At 35.5% G+C, this 19,636-nt stretch overlaps 1 protein-coding gene across 1 annotated transcript in view; it reads left to right on the forward strand.

The window, feature by feature from the left end:
- LOC107747043 (autism susceptibility gene 2 protein-like) overlaps positions 1 to 19,636 on the forward strand; it is a gene marked incomplete at its 3' end in the record, with an annotated part of 374,875 nt that overhangs the window by 74,050 nt on the left and 281,189 nt on the right. Inside the window, exon 3 of the mRNA XM_016561457.1 lies at positions 14,664 to 14,870. Coding sequence (XP_016416943.1) covers positions 14,664 to 14,870 — 207 coding nt within the window. The remainder of the gene's footprint in view (positions 1 to 14,663; positions 14,871 to 19,636) is intronic.

Here is a 19,636-nt window from a genome sequence, read left to right on the forward strand (position 1 = left end):
CTTGAGGTATTCGGTCAATCACAACGCACTGGATAGCTGGTCAATCAGAGCACACCTCGCTTTTCAGACCGATTAGTTTTGTAAAAATCGACGCGTTTCAGAAAGGCGGGGCATAGAGGAGAAACAATAATGTACAGTATGTGGAAAATAATGTGTTTTTTTAACCTTAAACCGCATAAACACATTTCATTACACCAAATACACAAAATAATGTTCTTTTTAGCAGCATCATATGACCCCTTTAATTAAAAAAATTGACTAAAAATCACGTGACTCCGTCCAGACAGCGGCATGGAAGCAACATAGAACTTGAACGCCGAGTCATCTGAGCAACCAAAGCAGTGTGAAAATAACCTTTTTACATTCAACCTGAAATGTGACTTTTTTTCATGAGACGTTTTCCTTTCAAGAAATGTGAGCTTTGATTTAAATTGTTCGAAAAATGCAATGAATAACCATAGTTTGTTTCCTTCAATTAAATCACAAAGATAAGAAATGCACTCTTTAATTAGAAAAAAATATCCCACCCTTGATAGTTGAGCATATTTACAGTACAAACCTTGTCAGTGAAATATGAATAAAACAATCATTCATTAATCGTAATCGAGGTAAAATGTTCGGTTAATCGAGATTTTGATTTTAGGTCCTAATTTAATGACTAGTTTCCACAGCAAATACTGCAGACTTTGGTGAACAAGGCACAACCTATAATAAAATGTACATTGAAATGTACATGTGTTTCATGGTACAGTGCAAATAACATCTGAATTGCGGGTAGCAGTGTTAAAATCCACATGCAAAAGCAATGCATTTTTTACTGAATTGGTCTTTAAGTTCAAAGTGGTGACAGTTTGCTTTTATTGGGTTGGATTGTGATTCAAAACTCAGTTGAGCTGTCTCCCTATACAGCTTTTTTGGGCAGCATAAGTGCATATTCACACCTGCCTGTGTTGCCAAAGGTTTCAAAACATCTAGATTTCAACATCCAGACAAAAACCTGTGACTTCTCTGGAGAAGAATAGAACAATGGTGAGCATAAACAATGATCACAGCATAAACCAGTGATGGTGTGTATCGAACAATTTGCTGACCGATGGGCTGCCTTTTTTATTGATTTGACATCAGCATAAAAAGCACACCATCTTAAAACAGACTGCAGGATCTAGTGTGTTTAGTGGAGTGTTTGAACGTGTAATGAACCTCAGCACTCCTGAGGCGTTAGTGTGGATTACTGCCCATGAGTCACTGCAGCTAGAGAGATAGGGAGAGAAAGCCATAGGTTAAAAGGGTAAACTGATAGAGAGAGTGTGTAATAAGTGGGGAGCAGAGCTCTTCTTCAGAAGCCTTTGTAACATTGTGTGTGCGGGTGTTGTTAGCCTGCGGGTGAAGTATCAGGTCATGTGTCACAGTGAATGGACGAGCCCTCGGTGAGAACATTGTTCATATTGCAGCCTTACTCAGCACTAGAATACACCACTAACATGCTGTCTACAACACACACTCTGTTCACTAACAATACACAGTCTGCTACACTACAGTAAAAACCCATTGCGCATTGTATACTGTCACACTATACTTACTTACTATAGCCTACTTAACATTATATGTACAGTTTAATACACTACAAATTACTGCACCACATACTACTACTGTTTAAGGCTTTGATGTAATACGGAAGAGCATAGCATTAATTGTTATACTGTTGTTTATACTGTAAATATTTCAGCAATATCCTAAATGAACAAGTGTTTATAAACAAATCACTTGATTGAATGAGTCAGTGATTCATAAAGACAGTCGCTTATTTTATTGTAAGAATTAGTGTTTCAATCAATTCGACTGAGTGAATTATTTATTGTCTCATTCATACAGAATAATTTTTTAAAAGAAGGCAGTTGTTGCTACTTCTTTTTTAAAGAATTGTATACTTTTTTTCAGGAATGAATGAATTAATCAAAACTGACAGTAAAGACGTTTATAAACAAAACTTTTCTATTTTAAACAAATGCTGCTCTTTTGAAATCTTTAAACAAAGAATTCTAAAAAAAAAAAAAAAGGATCTTGTTTTCCCCAGAAATATTAAGCTGCACAACTGTTTTCAACATTGATGATAATAAGAAATGTTCAAATCAGCATATTAAAATGATTTCTGAAGGATCATATGACGCTGTAAGTAACGATGCTGAAAATTCAGCTTTGCATCGCAGGAATAAATATTTTAAATTATAATAATATTTCACAACATTACTATTTTTATTGTATTTTTGTAGACTCCTTTCAAAAATAAAATTCTTTCATAATGCATTTGTTGTCGTAATGGGCTGTAGTAGTGTACACTTTATTTGACCTATTTAACTAAATTTAACTTATTTAACTAAATTACTATTTTATATGCAGTACAAACACTGAAATAGGCCTCGTGTGAACTCATTGCAGTGTCTAGCATAGGTTGGGGTTCAACATTAAAGCCATGAACAATTATTCATATCATTTTGTACTCATCAGTTATAAAGCTATTACATTTTTAATAATTACCCCCAGAGCCCCTTTTGAGTTTTCCCTTATTTGTCATTCTGATGTTGAAAAACTGGCTGAAGCCAGCTGTTGGAAAAGTGTTTTATCCCGTAGAATTAAATGACTATTATAATCATGTTAATTGCCTGGACTAAATCCAGACGTTGCTCTCGGACCAATTGATTCTTTTGTCTCGTGTGAATTTAATTAAAAGACTTTGCCCTCTCATAACATAAAAGCCAACTCTCACGAAGCAACCTGTTTGGCGGCTTTTGATGTGCTCTTGAGTTGCTCTTTGATGCTTCTCATCTTGTGGTTTGATTGTATGGCTTAGAACCACAGGAGAGCACTTTGCTAATCATTTAGTACACAAAACAACCACACTAAAGAAACTCCAGACTGCATATTGTTTGTTTTAGAATCGTCTATCATGCTGCAGTATGCATGGTTTAAAACACTAAGGTATTTTTAACAATATTATTTTATGTTCCATACAAATAAAGTCACACAGTTTTGGAACGAATGGAATCCCGTTTCCTCCATGAAAAAAATATTTTTATTGTTATTATTATTATTATTATTATTATTATTATCATCTCAGAATTGCGAGATATAGATTTGAAATTCTGAAAAAAATATTCATAGTTAAGAATAAGATAATGTTCATGATAAGATGATTGACAGTGCAGTTTAAACAGTGACAGAATGCATGTAACTAAGCAACAGAGTGTCCATTAAAGATGCAGTTATGACGAAGTAGTATGTTTTGCCTACTAAGCTTGCCTACTATTCTTCTACATACTCAAAAGTATGTACTGTTTCCTTACAAAAAGAGTACATAGGCTACTTTTAGGGCATAGTATATGTAGGCAAATTGGGATGCAGCAATGGTTGTGACTTTTTATATCTTTGGAATTTTTTTTTTCACAATTGCGTATAAATCTTACAATTCCAACTTTTCTTCTCAAAATTGCACATTTATATCTGATTTTATATCTTCAAATTCTGAAAAAAAAAAGAAAAAAAGTTGCAATTACCTTTTTAAATAGGTAATCGGGGTGCACTTTAATGCTGGGGTGGAAACAAGATTCCATAGGAATGACATGAGGGTAAGTTTATTACAGAATTTTCAATTTTAGTTTAACTGTCCCTTTAAGTCATAAATTAGGATGTTCTAAATGAGATTATAACTGAAATCCTCATGTTACTAAACAGATAAGATAGGATTCTGGGTTAGGATGTTTCCCTAATACGACCCCTGGTGAACATTTGTTTAAAGAGCAGGTCATATGGGTTTTTGAAAAATATCTCTTTTGCCGTTTATAACATAGCTATTCTTAAATGAAAACAATCTGCAAAGTTGTTAATCAAAAAAGTGCATGATAAATAAAGATATTGTCTCTCAAAAGAGAGAGTCCATTCTGAATCGCCTTAACGAGTCGTCATATTTTCGATTCTTTTGCCTGTTACCGGTATACGTCACTGTGTAACACATTTGCATAATCTGCATAGTCTGACCTGCCCACAAACACTTCCGCTAGTTAGTGTGTTTACATCATGTTGAGAAGACGCAGTGTTCAAGGATACCACAAAAATACAATTCGAACCTTTTGTTGTGTGCATGACATTTTACCACGGACTGCTTCTCTAAGCTTGGCTTTTATCTTCGTTGGCTTCTAATCTTCTTAATTTGGACTAACAAGCTTTACGAACTACAGCCTGTAAGTACGATTGATACGTTATGTGTACATTTTCAATTGAGTGCTCAAAATATCAAGTTTTTGTGCTAATATGTGATGTACACTAGGGGTGGAATGGTTCGCGGAAAAAAATCGAACCGTACGGTTCTCCACACACGGTTCGGTGTTCTAATTACTTTGTTTAATAATAAAGAATGTAGTGTAGCACACAGACTTTATAATCATTGTGAAATTGCTGTTTATTTTGCTGCACCGGCAGTTATAGGGTTAATGCGGGAGAGACAAGCGAGTTAGTTAGGCTGCTGCGCCTGTGATACAGCTGTTCTGCGTTCTGATTAAAAGTTAAGACAGAGCGTCTTTTGTCTGTCGTTCTTCAAACATTACAGTAGACATATTATTTTGGTTTACAAACTGTATTGTTTTATCAGTTAGTCACGTTAGCACTCGGCTAACATATCCACCATTGTTTTAAGTGTTCACAGTTTAGCAGCTAAACTTTAGCTGTGGGCACGATTCGCTTCCATAAGTGCTTTTGTATTTTATGTCATTATTATAAGAACGGATTGGAGCACTATGTTATTGTTTTATGTAAAGGTGCTTTGTCAATGGTAGCGCTCGCTAACTTGCTAAAGGACTCCTCTCTGTGCCAGCTCTCCTCAGGCTTGGCCAGCTGACCAATCAGAGCAGAGTAGGCTTATGGAAGGGGAGGGGGTTGCTCCGAACTTGCTTGGAACGAATCGTTTCCAAATCGTTGGCAAATAACTCTAATATTAAATGCCTTAGATGCATTTAAACCTGTTGTAGGGGACTCCAACACAATATTAGGACACTTTAAAATACCATATGACCTGCTCCATTTGAAAAGCTAGTTCTAAAAAGTTCTGTGTCGTAGAATGTGACGAAAATACGGTTCGGCCCAGATCTCTGCTATTAAAGGAACAGCTTTGTTACAGTGAATCTGTTTAAACTGCCCAAGCGTGAATGACCTGCTTCCCCCCCATGGACACAGACTGCTTCAACGTTTATTCATTCCCTCGCTTCCCCCCGCCACTCCCTCCATCTGTCAGCGATTGAGCTCCATTACTTGGACGGAAGGAGGCAGAGGGCTTCAAAGCACGAGCTCCTCTCCCTTCCTGTCATGGTGATTGATTTCAGAACAAGATGTTTGCCTTTCATGCCGACCATGCATGACCTCTTTGGTCTGTATGGGGTCTTCATTTCCCCTTCCCTCTAAGGATTCACACTCTTTAGATAGGCCAGGCCTTTAATTAGTTACATCTTTAAACCTGCTCTTATCGTTCTCCGAATTGCTTATTGAGTCGAGCTAATGAAATATTCTCTTTGATGAGTGCCGGATGGTGGAGGGTGGTTGACCTTTGTTGTAATAGAGTTGATTTCTTTTAACCTGCATTTGAAGGCCATCGGCTTGTTCTCCCCTGCTGTTACTAAAGCAATAAGTCACAAGAGGCCATGGTAAAATCAGTGTAATGCATGGCCTCGAGTGGCTTAGTTAGTGAGTGAGTGTGTGTGTGTGCTTGTGTGTTTTAACAGCATATATACGCACTGAAGTTTAAAAGTTGGGAGTCTGCAAGATTTTTTTAATGTTTAGTCTCTTACGCTCACCTAGGCTGCATTTATTTAATAAAAAATACAGTAAAAGCAGTAATATTGTGAAATATTACTACTTTTTAAAAAACACTGTTTACTAAGTTAATATTTTAAAATGTAATTTATTCCTATGAATTTTCAGCAGCCATTACTACAGTAGAAATACTCAAGAAATTTCTTATTTCGTCTTATTATCAATGTTGAAACTAGTTGTATTGCTTTATAATTTGTGAAAACCTTTTTTTTAAGAATTGAATTATTCGATAAAAGTTCAATAGAACAGTCTTTTATTTTTATAGAAATTTTTTAGAAGTTTATTTTCTACCTCATTGGCATTTTTCCCCTTATAAGCATGAATCTAACATAATTTATTAAGGTTAGAAAAAGTGTGGCAATGGGTTAAAGGACTGTAACTGCAATGTTAAAGTTAGTGTTAAAAAGAATTCTGTAATGGTAACGACACAGAAGAATGATATCATTGGAAACACTTTCAACTTATGAATGATTATAACATTGACAGCCAATCAAAAGTCATCCTGCTTAAAGAGATGACAAAACTGCAGCGCGTGCTTATAATGAATAGAACACTATCATCCTTTGGTGTGGACGATAATACAGTTATCATTGTTATCTTTAGAATTATCGTACTTGTTGTGATCGGGCCTTTATTCCTATCATACACCATTTCACACCAGAATATTTATTTAATTTTCTGAAAAAAAAACAAGGCAGAAACTTGCTAAAGCATGTGTTTGCAGTGTAGAGCCTGACTCAATGAGAAGACAGATGGACGTGTGGTGTTTACTCACTCATGTGGAGGGCACAGGTCCCTCTCATTTCATCTACTTCACCCCCTCCATCCATCTTTGGAATGGAACTAAATTGCTGTGTTATGTTTTCTAAATCGGCGCTTGCTTGGTCACAAAAGCCTATTGCTTCTTGCGCCGTCTCAAAGCAGCACTTTATGTCTTGTGCTTTCCTGTTAGTGCAGTTTTTTCGTTATTTCTTTCTCTTTTTTTTGGGCTAAAGAAGTAATATCTTCCCTGAGGGCCACAGATAAGACTAATAAAACAGAGAGGCCATGGACAGAATCTCTCTCCATCTCACAAAAGCTTGTGTAGTTACGCTTGGCAGGGAAACTGATCCCTGGAGTGGCTCTGCTGTAGAACAGAGGTTTAATCACGGAATGGGATCGAAGTGCAGGTCTCCCATGCTGTTCTCTTTCTGTCTCTCTCATTTACTGCTGGTTAAAGGGAGTGGGAGTTTTCCTGTTTGCCTCGTCAGCATCCCCTGCATCTGTAGGATAGTGAGCACAGCCCTCATATGTGTCACTAATGAATCAGGAGGATGTTTTAGCAACACACCGCAGAGGAAAAAATACCTTAGATTATTATCACGGGTTGAGAAACAGCACGCTATAGAATAAATAGTGTCACATACTGTTTTATGTTGTCTGTCTTCTCTTTTTTTCTGGTCCTAGGCAAGATAAGTCAAGAATAAAAATGTTTTATTCTTTACATTAAATTACATTACTTACATATTTTTCACTGTTTACCCTAATTTTAATGTTAATTATACATTAGTTATAATATTGTTTGTTCCTAATGCATGTAATAATTATACTAATAAGTAGAAATAAATTGATCCATAATTTATACACACATTTTTATCATTATTATTATTATTCATTTATTTTATTTTTAATGTATTTGTTTTTTTGTCAGTTCATCTTCGGAACACACATTAAGATATTTTTATGGGATCCGAGAGCTTTCTCTCCCTGCATAGACATCAACGCAACTACAATTAAACTACATTCAAGGCCCAGAAATGTAGAAAGATAGTGTTGGGCGATAATTATACTAATAAGTAGAAATAAATTTATCCATAATTTATACACACATTTTTATCATTATTATTATTATTCATTTATTTTATTTTGAATGTATTTGTTTTTTTGTCAGTTCATCTTCGGAACACACATTAAGATATTTTTATGGGATCCGAGAGCTTTCTCTCCCTGCATAGACATCAACGCAACTACAATTAAACTACATTCAAGGCCCAGAAATGTAGAAAGATAGTGTTGGGCGATATGCTAAATTTTCATATTGTCCTATCGTCAGCCTGTGAGATCGCCGGTACACAATATTATCATTCTAATTTATTTAATTATTTATTTACTTCGTTTCATTGCCGGAAAGTGAACCAACTCCAGTGTAAGGCTAAAAGCAGCCTAATGTTTTTAATATGACTGAATTTGTATGATAACATGATAACAAATTAATAGAAACATCGTAAGTTACTAATTATAATGCTTACATTTCCTTAGTTATTCAAAAAGCAGCTACAGAAAACGAGGGAACTCCTCTGTTTCGGTGATGACTCATCTGAACGCCTCTGATTGGTCATTGCATTCATAAGCTCAGCATAATCGTGTGTGATTGGTTATAATAACGCGCAACACTGTAAAAACGCGGAAAAAGAAATATAATGCAACAAATAAGCCTTAATAATAATTAGATAATGTTCCTAGCCTGCTGATGATAATAATAATAATAATAATAATAATCGTCTTGCTATCATCAAAGGCATCAGCCACATGCGGTATCTTTGACTATCGTCAATACACGATACTATCGTCTATCGGCACAACCCTATAGTAGAACCTTGTGACATCAGTGGTTCAACATTAATTTTATGAAGCTACGAGAATACTTTTGTGCACAGAGAGAACAAAAATAATGACTTTATTCAACAGTGTCGTCTTTTCCGTTTCAATATTCGACGCATATTCACGAGAATACCATGCCGCATAAAGTCATTATTTTTGTTTTCTTTGCGCACAAAAAGTTTTCTAATGGCTTCATAAAATTAAGGTTGAACCACTGATGACACATGGACTATTTTAACGATGCCCTTACTACCTTTCTGGGACTTAAACATTTCAGTTGCATTGCTGTCTATGCAGGGTCAGAAAGCTTTAGGATTTCATCAAAAATATCTTAATTTGTGTTCCGAAGATGAATGAAGATCTTACGGGTTTGGAACGACATGAGGGTGAGTAATTAATGACAGAATTTTTCATTTTTGGGTGAACTATCCCTTTAACTATTGAGTTAACTAAAGTTATTTCTACACTCATGCAACCCATGGATGGGTCAAATATGGACAAACTCAACCATGTTTTTTTTTACTTAGTATGTTGTATTGTTCATTTAACTCAACATAATGAGTTGATTTATGGTAGTTAATTTTTACAGGAATACTGTCTTATTTTTTACCTCATAATTGGGTAATATTTTCAGATTAACAGGCTCAACCCAGCATTGGGGTAGGAAAAAAACCTTCAGCATCTATAACATTTAACATTTATAACCTTTTAACAATTATAATATTTTTAGACTGTTTACAATGTTAGTATTTTTAATTGATTTTGATTTAGTCCATTTTATTTAAGTTTTGCATTCAAAAAAGTTGGATTGAGAATCTGCTTTGCTGATAAATCCGAGGGGGCATGTCTGTCTGTCTGTCTGTCTGAATGTGTCTTTCTTTCTGTTCAGACATCATACATTTTCGTGGTGAAGGAGATGAAAGATTAAACCTGTGTAGACTGTAAAAACCTACTTTGCACATGAAAGCTGCTGCCTTTGAGTGATGGTGTGTGTGAGAGAGTACAGAGGTGTTTTTAAGTCCCCACAGCAAAAGACGAACTTCTAGAAAGCAAGGCAGCAAAGTGAACTCTAGGGAGCTTGTGTGTTATGTGTGTTTGTGGGTAGATGTAGGGCTGTTCTTGTATCCAAAGTTTACCTCGCTAAATCTATTGGGAAATTGCAAAAAATATACAAATAAAACAAAAAATGAAAACAAGTTTTCTCAGAAATGGAAGCCACTCTTTGTCTTAACATAGCGGAATTTGAAAGCAGGTTTTTTTTCTTTATTTGACATTTTTGGCACTCATTCTGAATGTTAGAATGATAAACATTTTGTCCTATCAGTATGTGCTATACGATAAGAATGCTACAGGCAAAGGAAGACAGATATGAGAGTTTTGAACAAAAATGCGCAGAAAGAAAAAACAACTGTTTTCTTACTTCTAGAATAGAGAGAACAGAGCTCTTTACCAAAAAAGTAGGTTTTGTTGTTTTTTCCAAGGATAGACTAGACAAGTATAGATGAGCAAACCCAATTTATCGTCAGATGTTTTCCCAGAGTGAACTTCTAATGTTTCCTCTGCCAGCATCACATGTTGTTATACTTAATTCACACTGAAAGATGCACATTAGGGCCAGATGTGCTTACAGATGGATTAATGAAGTTTGCCATGTTGTCGAAAGATCATTGTAGTTCCTGCAGAAGAAAAGCTCATTGAATTAGGCCCATCCATTGAATTATGGGTCCCAGACCCACCTTGGCTGTGGTTCAGCACATACTCGAGTGCTAGTGATCATGGACGTGATTGCTGTGGAAAAGCCATTCAAGTTCAAGCTCAGTATACTTGACAAACTCACTTTCCATATCCTTTATAATCTCATGTGCTTTTCTGTCATTTCAGCCAGTTTCCAGACCGCCCCATATTCCTCCAGCCTCTAAAGTCTCCCTTCATACATCAATGCCTATTGTGTATGCTCTTATGGCCTTTTTGATCAAACTTGGATGCATTTTGAAGTTAAAGGATAATCTAAATAATTAGATTAGATACTTAGTTCACCCAAAAATGAAAATTTGCTGATAATTTACACAATTTCAGGCCATCCAAAATGTAGATTAGTTTATTTTTTCTGGGAAGAGATTTGGAGAAATTTAGCATGACATCACTTGTTCACAAATGGATCCTCTGCAGTGAATGGGTGCCGTCAGAATGAGAGTCCAAACAGCTGATAAAAACATCAAGCGCCCAGCTTTTTACTTCACAAGACCTTAATTGATAGACTGGAGACGTGTGGGTTACTTGTGAATTATTGTGATACTTTTATCAGCTGTTTGGACTCATTCTGACGGCACCCATTCACTGCAGAGGATCCATCTAGTAAGTGATATAATGTGACATTTCTTCATATCTGTTCCAATGTAGAAAGAAACTCATCTACTCCTCTCTTGGATGGCCTAAAGGTAAGTACATTTTGAGCAATTTTTAATTCTCGGATGAGGTATTCCTTTTAATAGATATTATTGTTCAGAATATATTGTCAACTGCATACTATTTATATATAATATCTCATTGAAGTAATTTTTTATTTTGTTGTATTTTTACTGCAATTATGAGTGATATCCTAGCCTTTGGCAGTTTGATTACACAGAGTCATTTAGCACATTAAAAGTGGTTAAATGCATTGTGGGATACACAGTTTTGTCTGTTCATTTGAGTATTCCATGCCTACATATTGCTTACTCTCAAATATAGTAAGTAGTATGTCTGAACACATCCTCGTCCTCGTCTGAATGTCATTTAAGAGGAACCTCTCCTCTCAAGCAGCTGAAATGAATCAACTACGGCCTGATTTTTTGAGTCTGAATGATTCTGATCGCTGAATAGAGAGATACGGCATGAATAGAGGTTGTCCCTCAGCACAAATACTCAGAGTGCTCTATCAGAGCTGAAGAGTTGATGGCTGGTTATCAGCCTGTCGTATCTTGCAGTCCTGACATGCTCCGTCTGCACAGCCGAGAGTTCTTTTGATGTTTCTGAGTACATGAACAAGGCTATTAAACATGTAATGTCTCTGAAGCATATAATCTGATTTGGTACATAAGTTTAACATGATGGATCAGTCCCGCAGGCGGATGAGGGCTGATGGTATATCTCCTCTCAAACACACACACACTTGCACATTAGAAGGTTTGCATCAGATACAGCAAAACACTTTGCTTGACGTTTGAGAAATGGTGAATTTAATCACCTGGAGGCTTGAGTTGATGCAATATAAACACACAGATGTGTATATAAGCATTTGCTCATGTTTAATTTTATACACATATTTTCTGATGAAACTGAAGGCTTTTAAAACTACTGTCAAAATCAGAGAAGAAACAAGCCATTACTCATTTTTATCGCACACCAACATTATTTTACTCACACACACGCACAGAGCTTAAAATGAAGAGCGTAAAAGGAGCTGTCATTTTAGAAAAATGTCTGAGCTCTTGAAAACAAGATAAAAAGGACAGTCTTCTACATCTTTGAAGTTAGATATGAAAACCTTGGCCCTGTGGAGAAACGTATGATCATTACTTTTACATTAAAAACAGCACTTTGCTGCCCATTTTTTTGTAACTGGTCTTGTATTTTTGGACAAAGGTTGTAATGTACTTTATTTTGCCATTGAGATTGCTTAAAGGGGTCATATGATGTTGCTAAAAAGAACATTATTTTGTGTATTTGGTGTAATGAAATGTGTTTATGCGGTTTAAGGTTCAAAAAACACATTATTTTCCAGAGTGTGTCATTAGAATAGTTTTGTGATGCCTTATGTTGTAATTTGCGTATGAAAAGCGTTAAAACAGAGATGTTTTAAACTACAGTAGCAAAACAAAAACACATTTGTTTTTGTGAATCATTTCAAACTGTCAGCTTCAGTGAATCAATTCAAAACTCAGATTCAAGGATTCATATGCTTCACCACTCAAAAATTTTCCCAGCATTCCCCATTTTTAATAGGAAAATACACACACATTAATTTTCAAACGTTTGAAATGAGTAATGTGTTTGAAATAAGTCTCTTATCCTTACCAAGGCTGTAGTTATTTGATTAAAAACAGTAAAGACATTATTGTGAAATATTACAATTTAAAAAAGCTGTTTTCTATTTTGATATATTTTATTATATATTTTGATATTAAACGTAATTTATTCCTGTGATGTCTTCAGTGTCACATGATCCTTCAGAAATCATTCTAATATGCTGATTTGGTGCTCAAGAAACAGTTGTAGACAGTTGTGCTTAATATTTTTGTGGAAACAGTGATGCATTTGAATGTGTTCTTTTTTTAAATATATTTTTTTATTTTCATCATGCATTAAATATTCTGAATCTCTAAGGGTTGCTAAGTCACTGTGCTGTTGGTTCTAGTAGGCGTTCCTACTCTGAACTGTATCGAATGTCTCACTTTCCCTTCCTTTAGTGTACTGTTTTGGCACGGGAAGTATCTATCTCTCTGTAGCTGGAGTATAATAGTGTAATTGATTGCTTCTGTAAGCAGAGATATGTGAAGATACACAGCTCCCCTGCAGAGATGAGCTTTGTCATATTGAATATTGATCTTCCTGTCTAGAGTCCTCAGTGGATGAGAAAGTTCTGGAGCGCTGCTCCTCTGCTTCCTCTGATGTATTTCAGACTCCTTTTATCAAAATGCTTGTTTTTCTGTGGGGTAAAGATTATTCTATTTATCAGCTTGGCAGAACAGTGTTTGCTGTGGGTAGACAAGTATACGCCTACTGAAGTGTGCACTGCTTAAGTTGTGTAATGTGTTTTAGTACAAACAATACATTCAGTATATAGCAGGAATGGCCTTCATGCTGTTTATTAATGGTCCTTAACGACAGGAAATAGCATGTCGTTTACATAACCCTCATTCCCTTTATTTTACGTATTTTAGAGTAAAAATGAATGCACACTATTGTTAAAGGGATAGTTTAACCAAAAATGAAAATTCTGTCATTAATTACTCTCCCTCATGTCTTTCCAAATCTGTAAGACATTTGTTTATCTTCAGAATACAAATTAAGATATTTTAATAAAATCTGAGAGCTTTTTGTCTGTGCATAGACAGAAATGCAACTGACTCATTCAAGGCCTAGAAAGGTACAGTAGTAAGAACATTGTTAAAATAGTCCATGTGACATCAGTGGTTCAACCTTAAATTTATTATGCTACAAGAACACTTTTTGTGCACAAAGAAAATAAAAAAGACAGAGTTTTCATTTTTGGGTGAACTATCCCTTTAAAAAATTTGGGGTCGGTAATATGTTTATAAAGGAATCTCTTTTGCTCATCAAGGCTGCATTTCTTTGATCAAAAATACAGTAAAATTTGAATTTTGTGAAATATTATTACAATTTAAAATTTAAAGTTTTCTATTTCAGTGCATTTTAAAATGTAATTTATTCCTGTGATGACAAACCTGAATTTTCAGCATCATTACTCCAGTTTCCAGTGTCACATGATCCTTCAGAAATCACTCTAATATGCTGACTTGCTGCTCAAGAAACATTGCTTATTATTATCAATGTTGAAAACAGTTGTGCTTCTTAATATTTTGGTTGAAACCATGATGCATTCTTTTTTGATTCTTTGATTAATAGAAAGTTCAAAAGAACAGTGTTTATTTGAAATTGAAATCTTTAGTAAAATTATTATAACTATTTTTACTGTCACTTTTGATCAATTGAATTTACCCTTGCTGAATAAACATATTAATTGCTTTTTTCTTTTTTCTTTTTTCTTCTTTCTCATTTTATTTTTTATTTTACTAAGCCCAAACTTTTGAATGGTGGTGTATAGTGGGAAATACTGTCTGGAAAGGCTTGGTTTTATTTATTGAAATTTAATTGAATCTTGAATCATTTTTATAACACTTTTTGTCTTCACCCACTGAGCCTTAGTTAAGTCAGTAGTCAGAAAAGCCATTTTAGAGGCTTAAAAGTTCTTACATTTTGACATAATATTATAATTATTTAATTTTTTTCCTATAGAGTAACACGTACAGTACGAATGAATTTCACACCATAAGATTTATTATGAAAAGAAAAAAATTCCAGTTTGATGGCATGTGTCAAAATGTTTAATCCAAAAGTAGTGTTATACGCTCATATCTGTTTTTTTGTTTGTTTGTTTTTGACAGAAGGACATGACCCTGAAGCCTCACGAGCGGAGACAGAACCAGGCAGGACCGCTGCGCAAGAAGAAGCCCGGCCGAGTGCCGAACAGGCTGAGCATGAACCTGCACAAGGACCGACTCAACCACAACAACTACCAGCACCACCACTCTGACCAGGAGAACAACCCTCGCCTGGCCCATACACACAGCAAGAAGAAGAAACACCGACCTGTGAGTCCAACTTTCTCTTTTCAAACAGGAAAACATAACACTGGGGGCCTTGTATTTGGGTGATTTGTTTCCTAAAGATTTTCCACAGTGCTTTAGCACATGGTTGAGAAAAACAGTTCAAAAGCATCTTTAATTTTTATTTTCTGTTAGTAATCTTAAAACTTCAACCTCCACTTGCATCTAATTACAGTTTACTTCATTGAGACGCTTCTTTGTTTCAGTGTTTATATGAATTTCTTTACAAAATTAAATTATGATTAGATTGTGTACTGAGATTATGTAAACCTACAGTCATGTTAATTTCTCGAAGCCGCGTATAATGCCAGTCCGTCTTCGCTGACAATGACTGAACAACAGAAGAGGGGCGACAATCTGACTCCATTAAGGCGGAGCTCATTTGAATCGAGTAATTGCCGCTGATCATTAGCCGTCTCTGTAGCAGCCTAAGACTTATTACTGATCTAATCAGAGGAGTTAATTAATATGACACCAGGTTTTACAGGCAGGCTGGTGGTTTGTTGGGTCTTTCTGACATTACACAATGACAAAAGTGTGGACTGATTTACAAAAAGTGCCCAAGTGGGGAGAGAGAGAGTAATTGAGATTGTGTCCTCTAAGATTAGATGTGTAAAGACACTGCTGATTAATTCTGTCATTAAGGATGAACGAGAAGAGGACGGGCTCTGGCTTTTTTGGACTTGTTTTATAGTGCTAATTAAATTAGTCACTCTTGTTATTGTTGCTGTGAGGTGTTGCACTCTTGCTCTTTGTGTTTGTGTGCATTTGTGGCATCCTCTTGTTTTTACTAATGAGTATTTATAGCATGTTTACACAGAGGAATTGCTACTACAGAGCAAGCAATCAGATGGCCACACACTACATTGAACACACACCCATGTGCACTTAAAGAAACAGTTCACCCAAAAAGTGAAAATTCTGTCATTATTTACTCAACCTAATGTGATTCCAAAACCTCTATGGTTTTCTTTTTTTTTTTCATGGAACTTAAATTGTTTTTTTAAGAATGTCATGAGAGCACAATAATCCACAAGTAATCCACATGACTCCAGTCCATAGATTAACGTCTTGTGAAGTGAAAAATTGTTTTAGTAATAAACAAATTCAAACTAGGCCTATTGCTTCTGGCTAAAATATAGGTCCTCTATCCATAATATTGCTTTCTTCACTGAAAAAGTTGTCTCGTCTGAATCAGGAGAGAAATCTGCACAGGCCAAGCCCTGCTTACGAGCAAAAACAGTCCACATCAGTTCTAAACAAATATGTCTGTAGATTTTGATGTGAGAGGACAACAGGGGATAAACGTTTTCCAATGTAGGAAACATTATTATGGATTATTTTGGCCAGAAGTTCAAGTTCAAGTTCATTTTATTTGTAGAGCACATATACACCAGCCACCAGGCTGACCAAAGTGCTTTTCAGAAGAGCAACAGTTTTACCACATACACAGCTAACAAACCAGACAAAAATTTAAAACCGCATGTTTAAAAATTACCATGGTTTATTGATAGATTGTTTTTTACAAAAACACAAATTATCATTTCACAAGGCATTAATTGATGGACTAGATTCATGTGGATTGTTTGTGGACTATTGTGATGTTTTTATGAGCAGTTTGGACTCTCATTCTGACGGCACCCATTCACTGCAGAGGATCCATGGGTGAGTAAGTAATGTAATGCTCCTCAAAATATAATTTCCTCAAATCTGTTCCAGTGAAGATACAAACTCATCTACATCTTTTATGGCTTAAATGTGAGCATGTTTTCATTTTTTGGGTGAACTTTAAGCACAGAAAACACAATATATGTCTCATAAAAGTGGTCCATACACTTTATTTTAAAACTTGTAAAGTCAAACAGTAGCTTTGTTGATCCGGGGAGCTGTGAACATCTGCATTAAATTAATTCATCTAACCGATGTATTGAAATGATATGACTCAAAAGAATGATTCGTTCACTCTCATGAATGGTCTAATGTCTAAGATTTTTGAAGATGATAACCTAAATATAATTATACCTTTATGGTGCATTTGCATCCTTTTTGAAGCTTCCCAATTCATTGTAATTGGATATGGATTGTATATTCTTCAAAATTCTCAGTGATACAGGTTTGGAACCACATGAGGGTAAGTAAATAATCACAGAATTTCTTTTTGGGAGGTGAAGTATTCCTTTAAACGCATGCTCAATGGCATGCACACACACTTTTCCCATAGATGGAAGCTGGAGACAGGAAGGGTACAGGTACTATTTGTCCTTGTTAGAAAGAAAGAGAGAGAGATTGCACAGCTCTCTCGTTCATCATGTGTATTCTGCCCATGGCTGAATTAAGGGCAGACAAATCCATCTCTCGTGGAGCAGTCCGAGGGAAGTGATGGCTAGGACACTTTAAGCTTTTATCAAACACCAAGGCAATGGCCATAAACTTGAGTTACGCTGGATAGTGGGGAATTAAATTCCCGTTCTTCATTGTTTCATCCTCTTTCTCCCTCGCCCTTCTTTTCTGCCCAGCTGTGTGTGTATGTTGTGATGCACAGGTGTGAGTTTGACATCTAGGGCATGTGTCAAACATTGCTTATGTATGTTCAATTTTTTATTTTTTATGTTTTTGAAATAAGTCTCTTATGCTCACCAAGGCTGCATTTATTTAATCAAAAATACAGTCAAATTAAAAACTGTGTGAACTATTAACTCTATTTTATTGTAATTTCTAGTTTAAAATCTGATTTCCCTTAGGGTTTTTATTTTTTCCCTAGGCCAGAGGAGCCCATCTTGCATTTTCTGCCTGTGTGTATGTGATTGTGTGTATGAGAGGATCTGTTCACAGTTGTGTGTGTGTTTGAAGTTCCAGCAGATGGGTCTCAATGTTTCCTGCTGAGTTGACTCAGTTGACAGCTCTGACTCACCTTTATATCGCTGTCACACAAAATATTGTTCACAGTCTTGGCTTCAGAACTCGTGGCTGCCCTCTCCTGAGCCATGAACAGCTGTCCACTACAGTGCCTGTGTGAAGAGCACTGATTTAGAAAAACAGGGGAATCTGGCAGGCGACCCTAGGGGAAGGCCCATAGGATCCAGAGGAGCACTCGTATCACATACGGCCAGGAAAACATGATTATCCATCCATTCATTTTCCAAACTGCTTGTCCTATGTACTGTAGGGTTGTGGGGATGCTGGAGTCTGTCCCAGTGTCTTGGGGCATAGACGGAAATATGCTGGAAAGCATGACTATTTAAATAATATTCTTAATATACTGGAGTTAAAGTTGACTAATAGGCTGTATACTGTATTTATAATAGTGTTAACTTAAGTTATTTACCTAATTGTATGTAAGTATAGAAAATTTAAATTGTGTTTATAAGCATATATTTATGCATCAAAATGTGCATGAAAACAGTTCTGTTTGATTTTTTTTAAAGAATTTGTTTTCCACAAAGGCACTTTAAACTGATCAAATGTGACAGTAAAGACATTTATAGTGTTCCAAAAGATTTCAGTTTAAAAATGCATTTTTAAAACTTTCTATTCATCAAAGAATCCTGAAAAAATATAACAATATATACACAAAAATACATGATATGAAATGAGGTGATATGATATGTGATGATACAAAACAACATTGATAATGATAAGACATGTTTCTTGAACAGCAAATCAGCATATTAGAATGATTTCTGAAGGATCATGTGACACTGAAGACTGGAGTAATGATGCTGAAAATTCAGCTTTGCCATCACAGGAATAAATTAAATTTTTATATGTGTTTTATGTGTAATTGTAAAAAAAAAAAAAATTTCATATATAGTCATACATTTAGAATGCCGTAAATGTGATGACGGACATGTTGAGGGAGGAGTGTAGACACATGGGCTATCTAGGCACTTTCCTCTGTTTGCACTAAATCCCAGATTCACAAACAGCAGCCGTATATAAACAGAAAGCAAGCAGCAGACTCGACGCCGGACATATTACCTCCTCCTGATAACACCCTGCAGTCAAGGAAAAGGAAACATTCAGCGGTACTCTCCACATCCACCTCTTAGTCAAGTTCTTATAGGCATGTATGACAGCGATATATGAACGAGCATCTCTCATAACCCAGTAGTAATTAGAGGCTGCAGGAATGGGATATGTTTAGAAATATTCATTACGAGAGCTGTCACTACCGTTGTGACAGCTGTGTACGGTTCATATCAATGTGTTGCGGTTTTAAAGGGGCTGCCTTTAATTTGAATCTTGATTTGATAATCAGGTTATGTTAGTGCTGATATTTACTTTCCTGATAAATTCTGGGAATATCAGTTTTAGCATGTTGATATGAATAGCAGACAGAGGACTGGAAAGAGGTTTGTGTACCCACATGAGCACTATGGGGTAGAGCCGGGTGGTACTGTATGTTACAATGATTTTAATGTACTTTTTATTTGACCATAAAGTATTTGGCAACACTTACTTAAAGAATTAATTTTAGTGAAGAATTTTAAGAAAGAAATAATTTTAATAGTGTCTCTGATTTACACTTCAATAACAGTATGAACAACCTTTAATAGCATTCAGAAGCCTTTGGTGTTAGTTCAGACTGTATGTTTCAATTGATCTGTCTGAAACGTTGTGATAAATTAAAAAAATGTGTGATGTGTTCCCTAAGGTAGCGTGTGTTGGTAAATTCTATCTATTATTGTGTTTAGTTATTGAGGCATTTAAAAATTATATATATATATATATATATATATATATATATATAT

This window comes from Sinocyclocheilus rhinocerous, unplaced genomic scaffold (genome assembly GCF_001515625.1).
Source record: "Sinocyclocheilus rhinocerous isolate Xijiao unplaced genomic scaffold, SAMN03320098_v1.1 scaffold708, whole genome shotgun sequence".
Classification (NCBI taxonomy): domain Eukaryota; kingdom Metazoa; phylum Chordata; class Actinopteri; order Cypriniformes; family Cyprinidae; genus Sinocyclocheilus; species Sinocyclocheilus rhinocerous.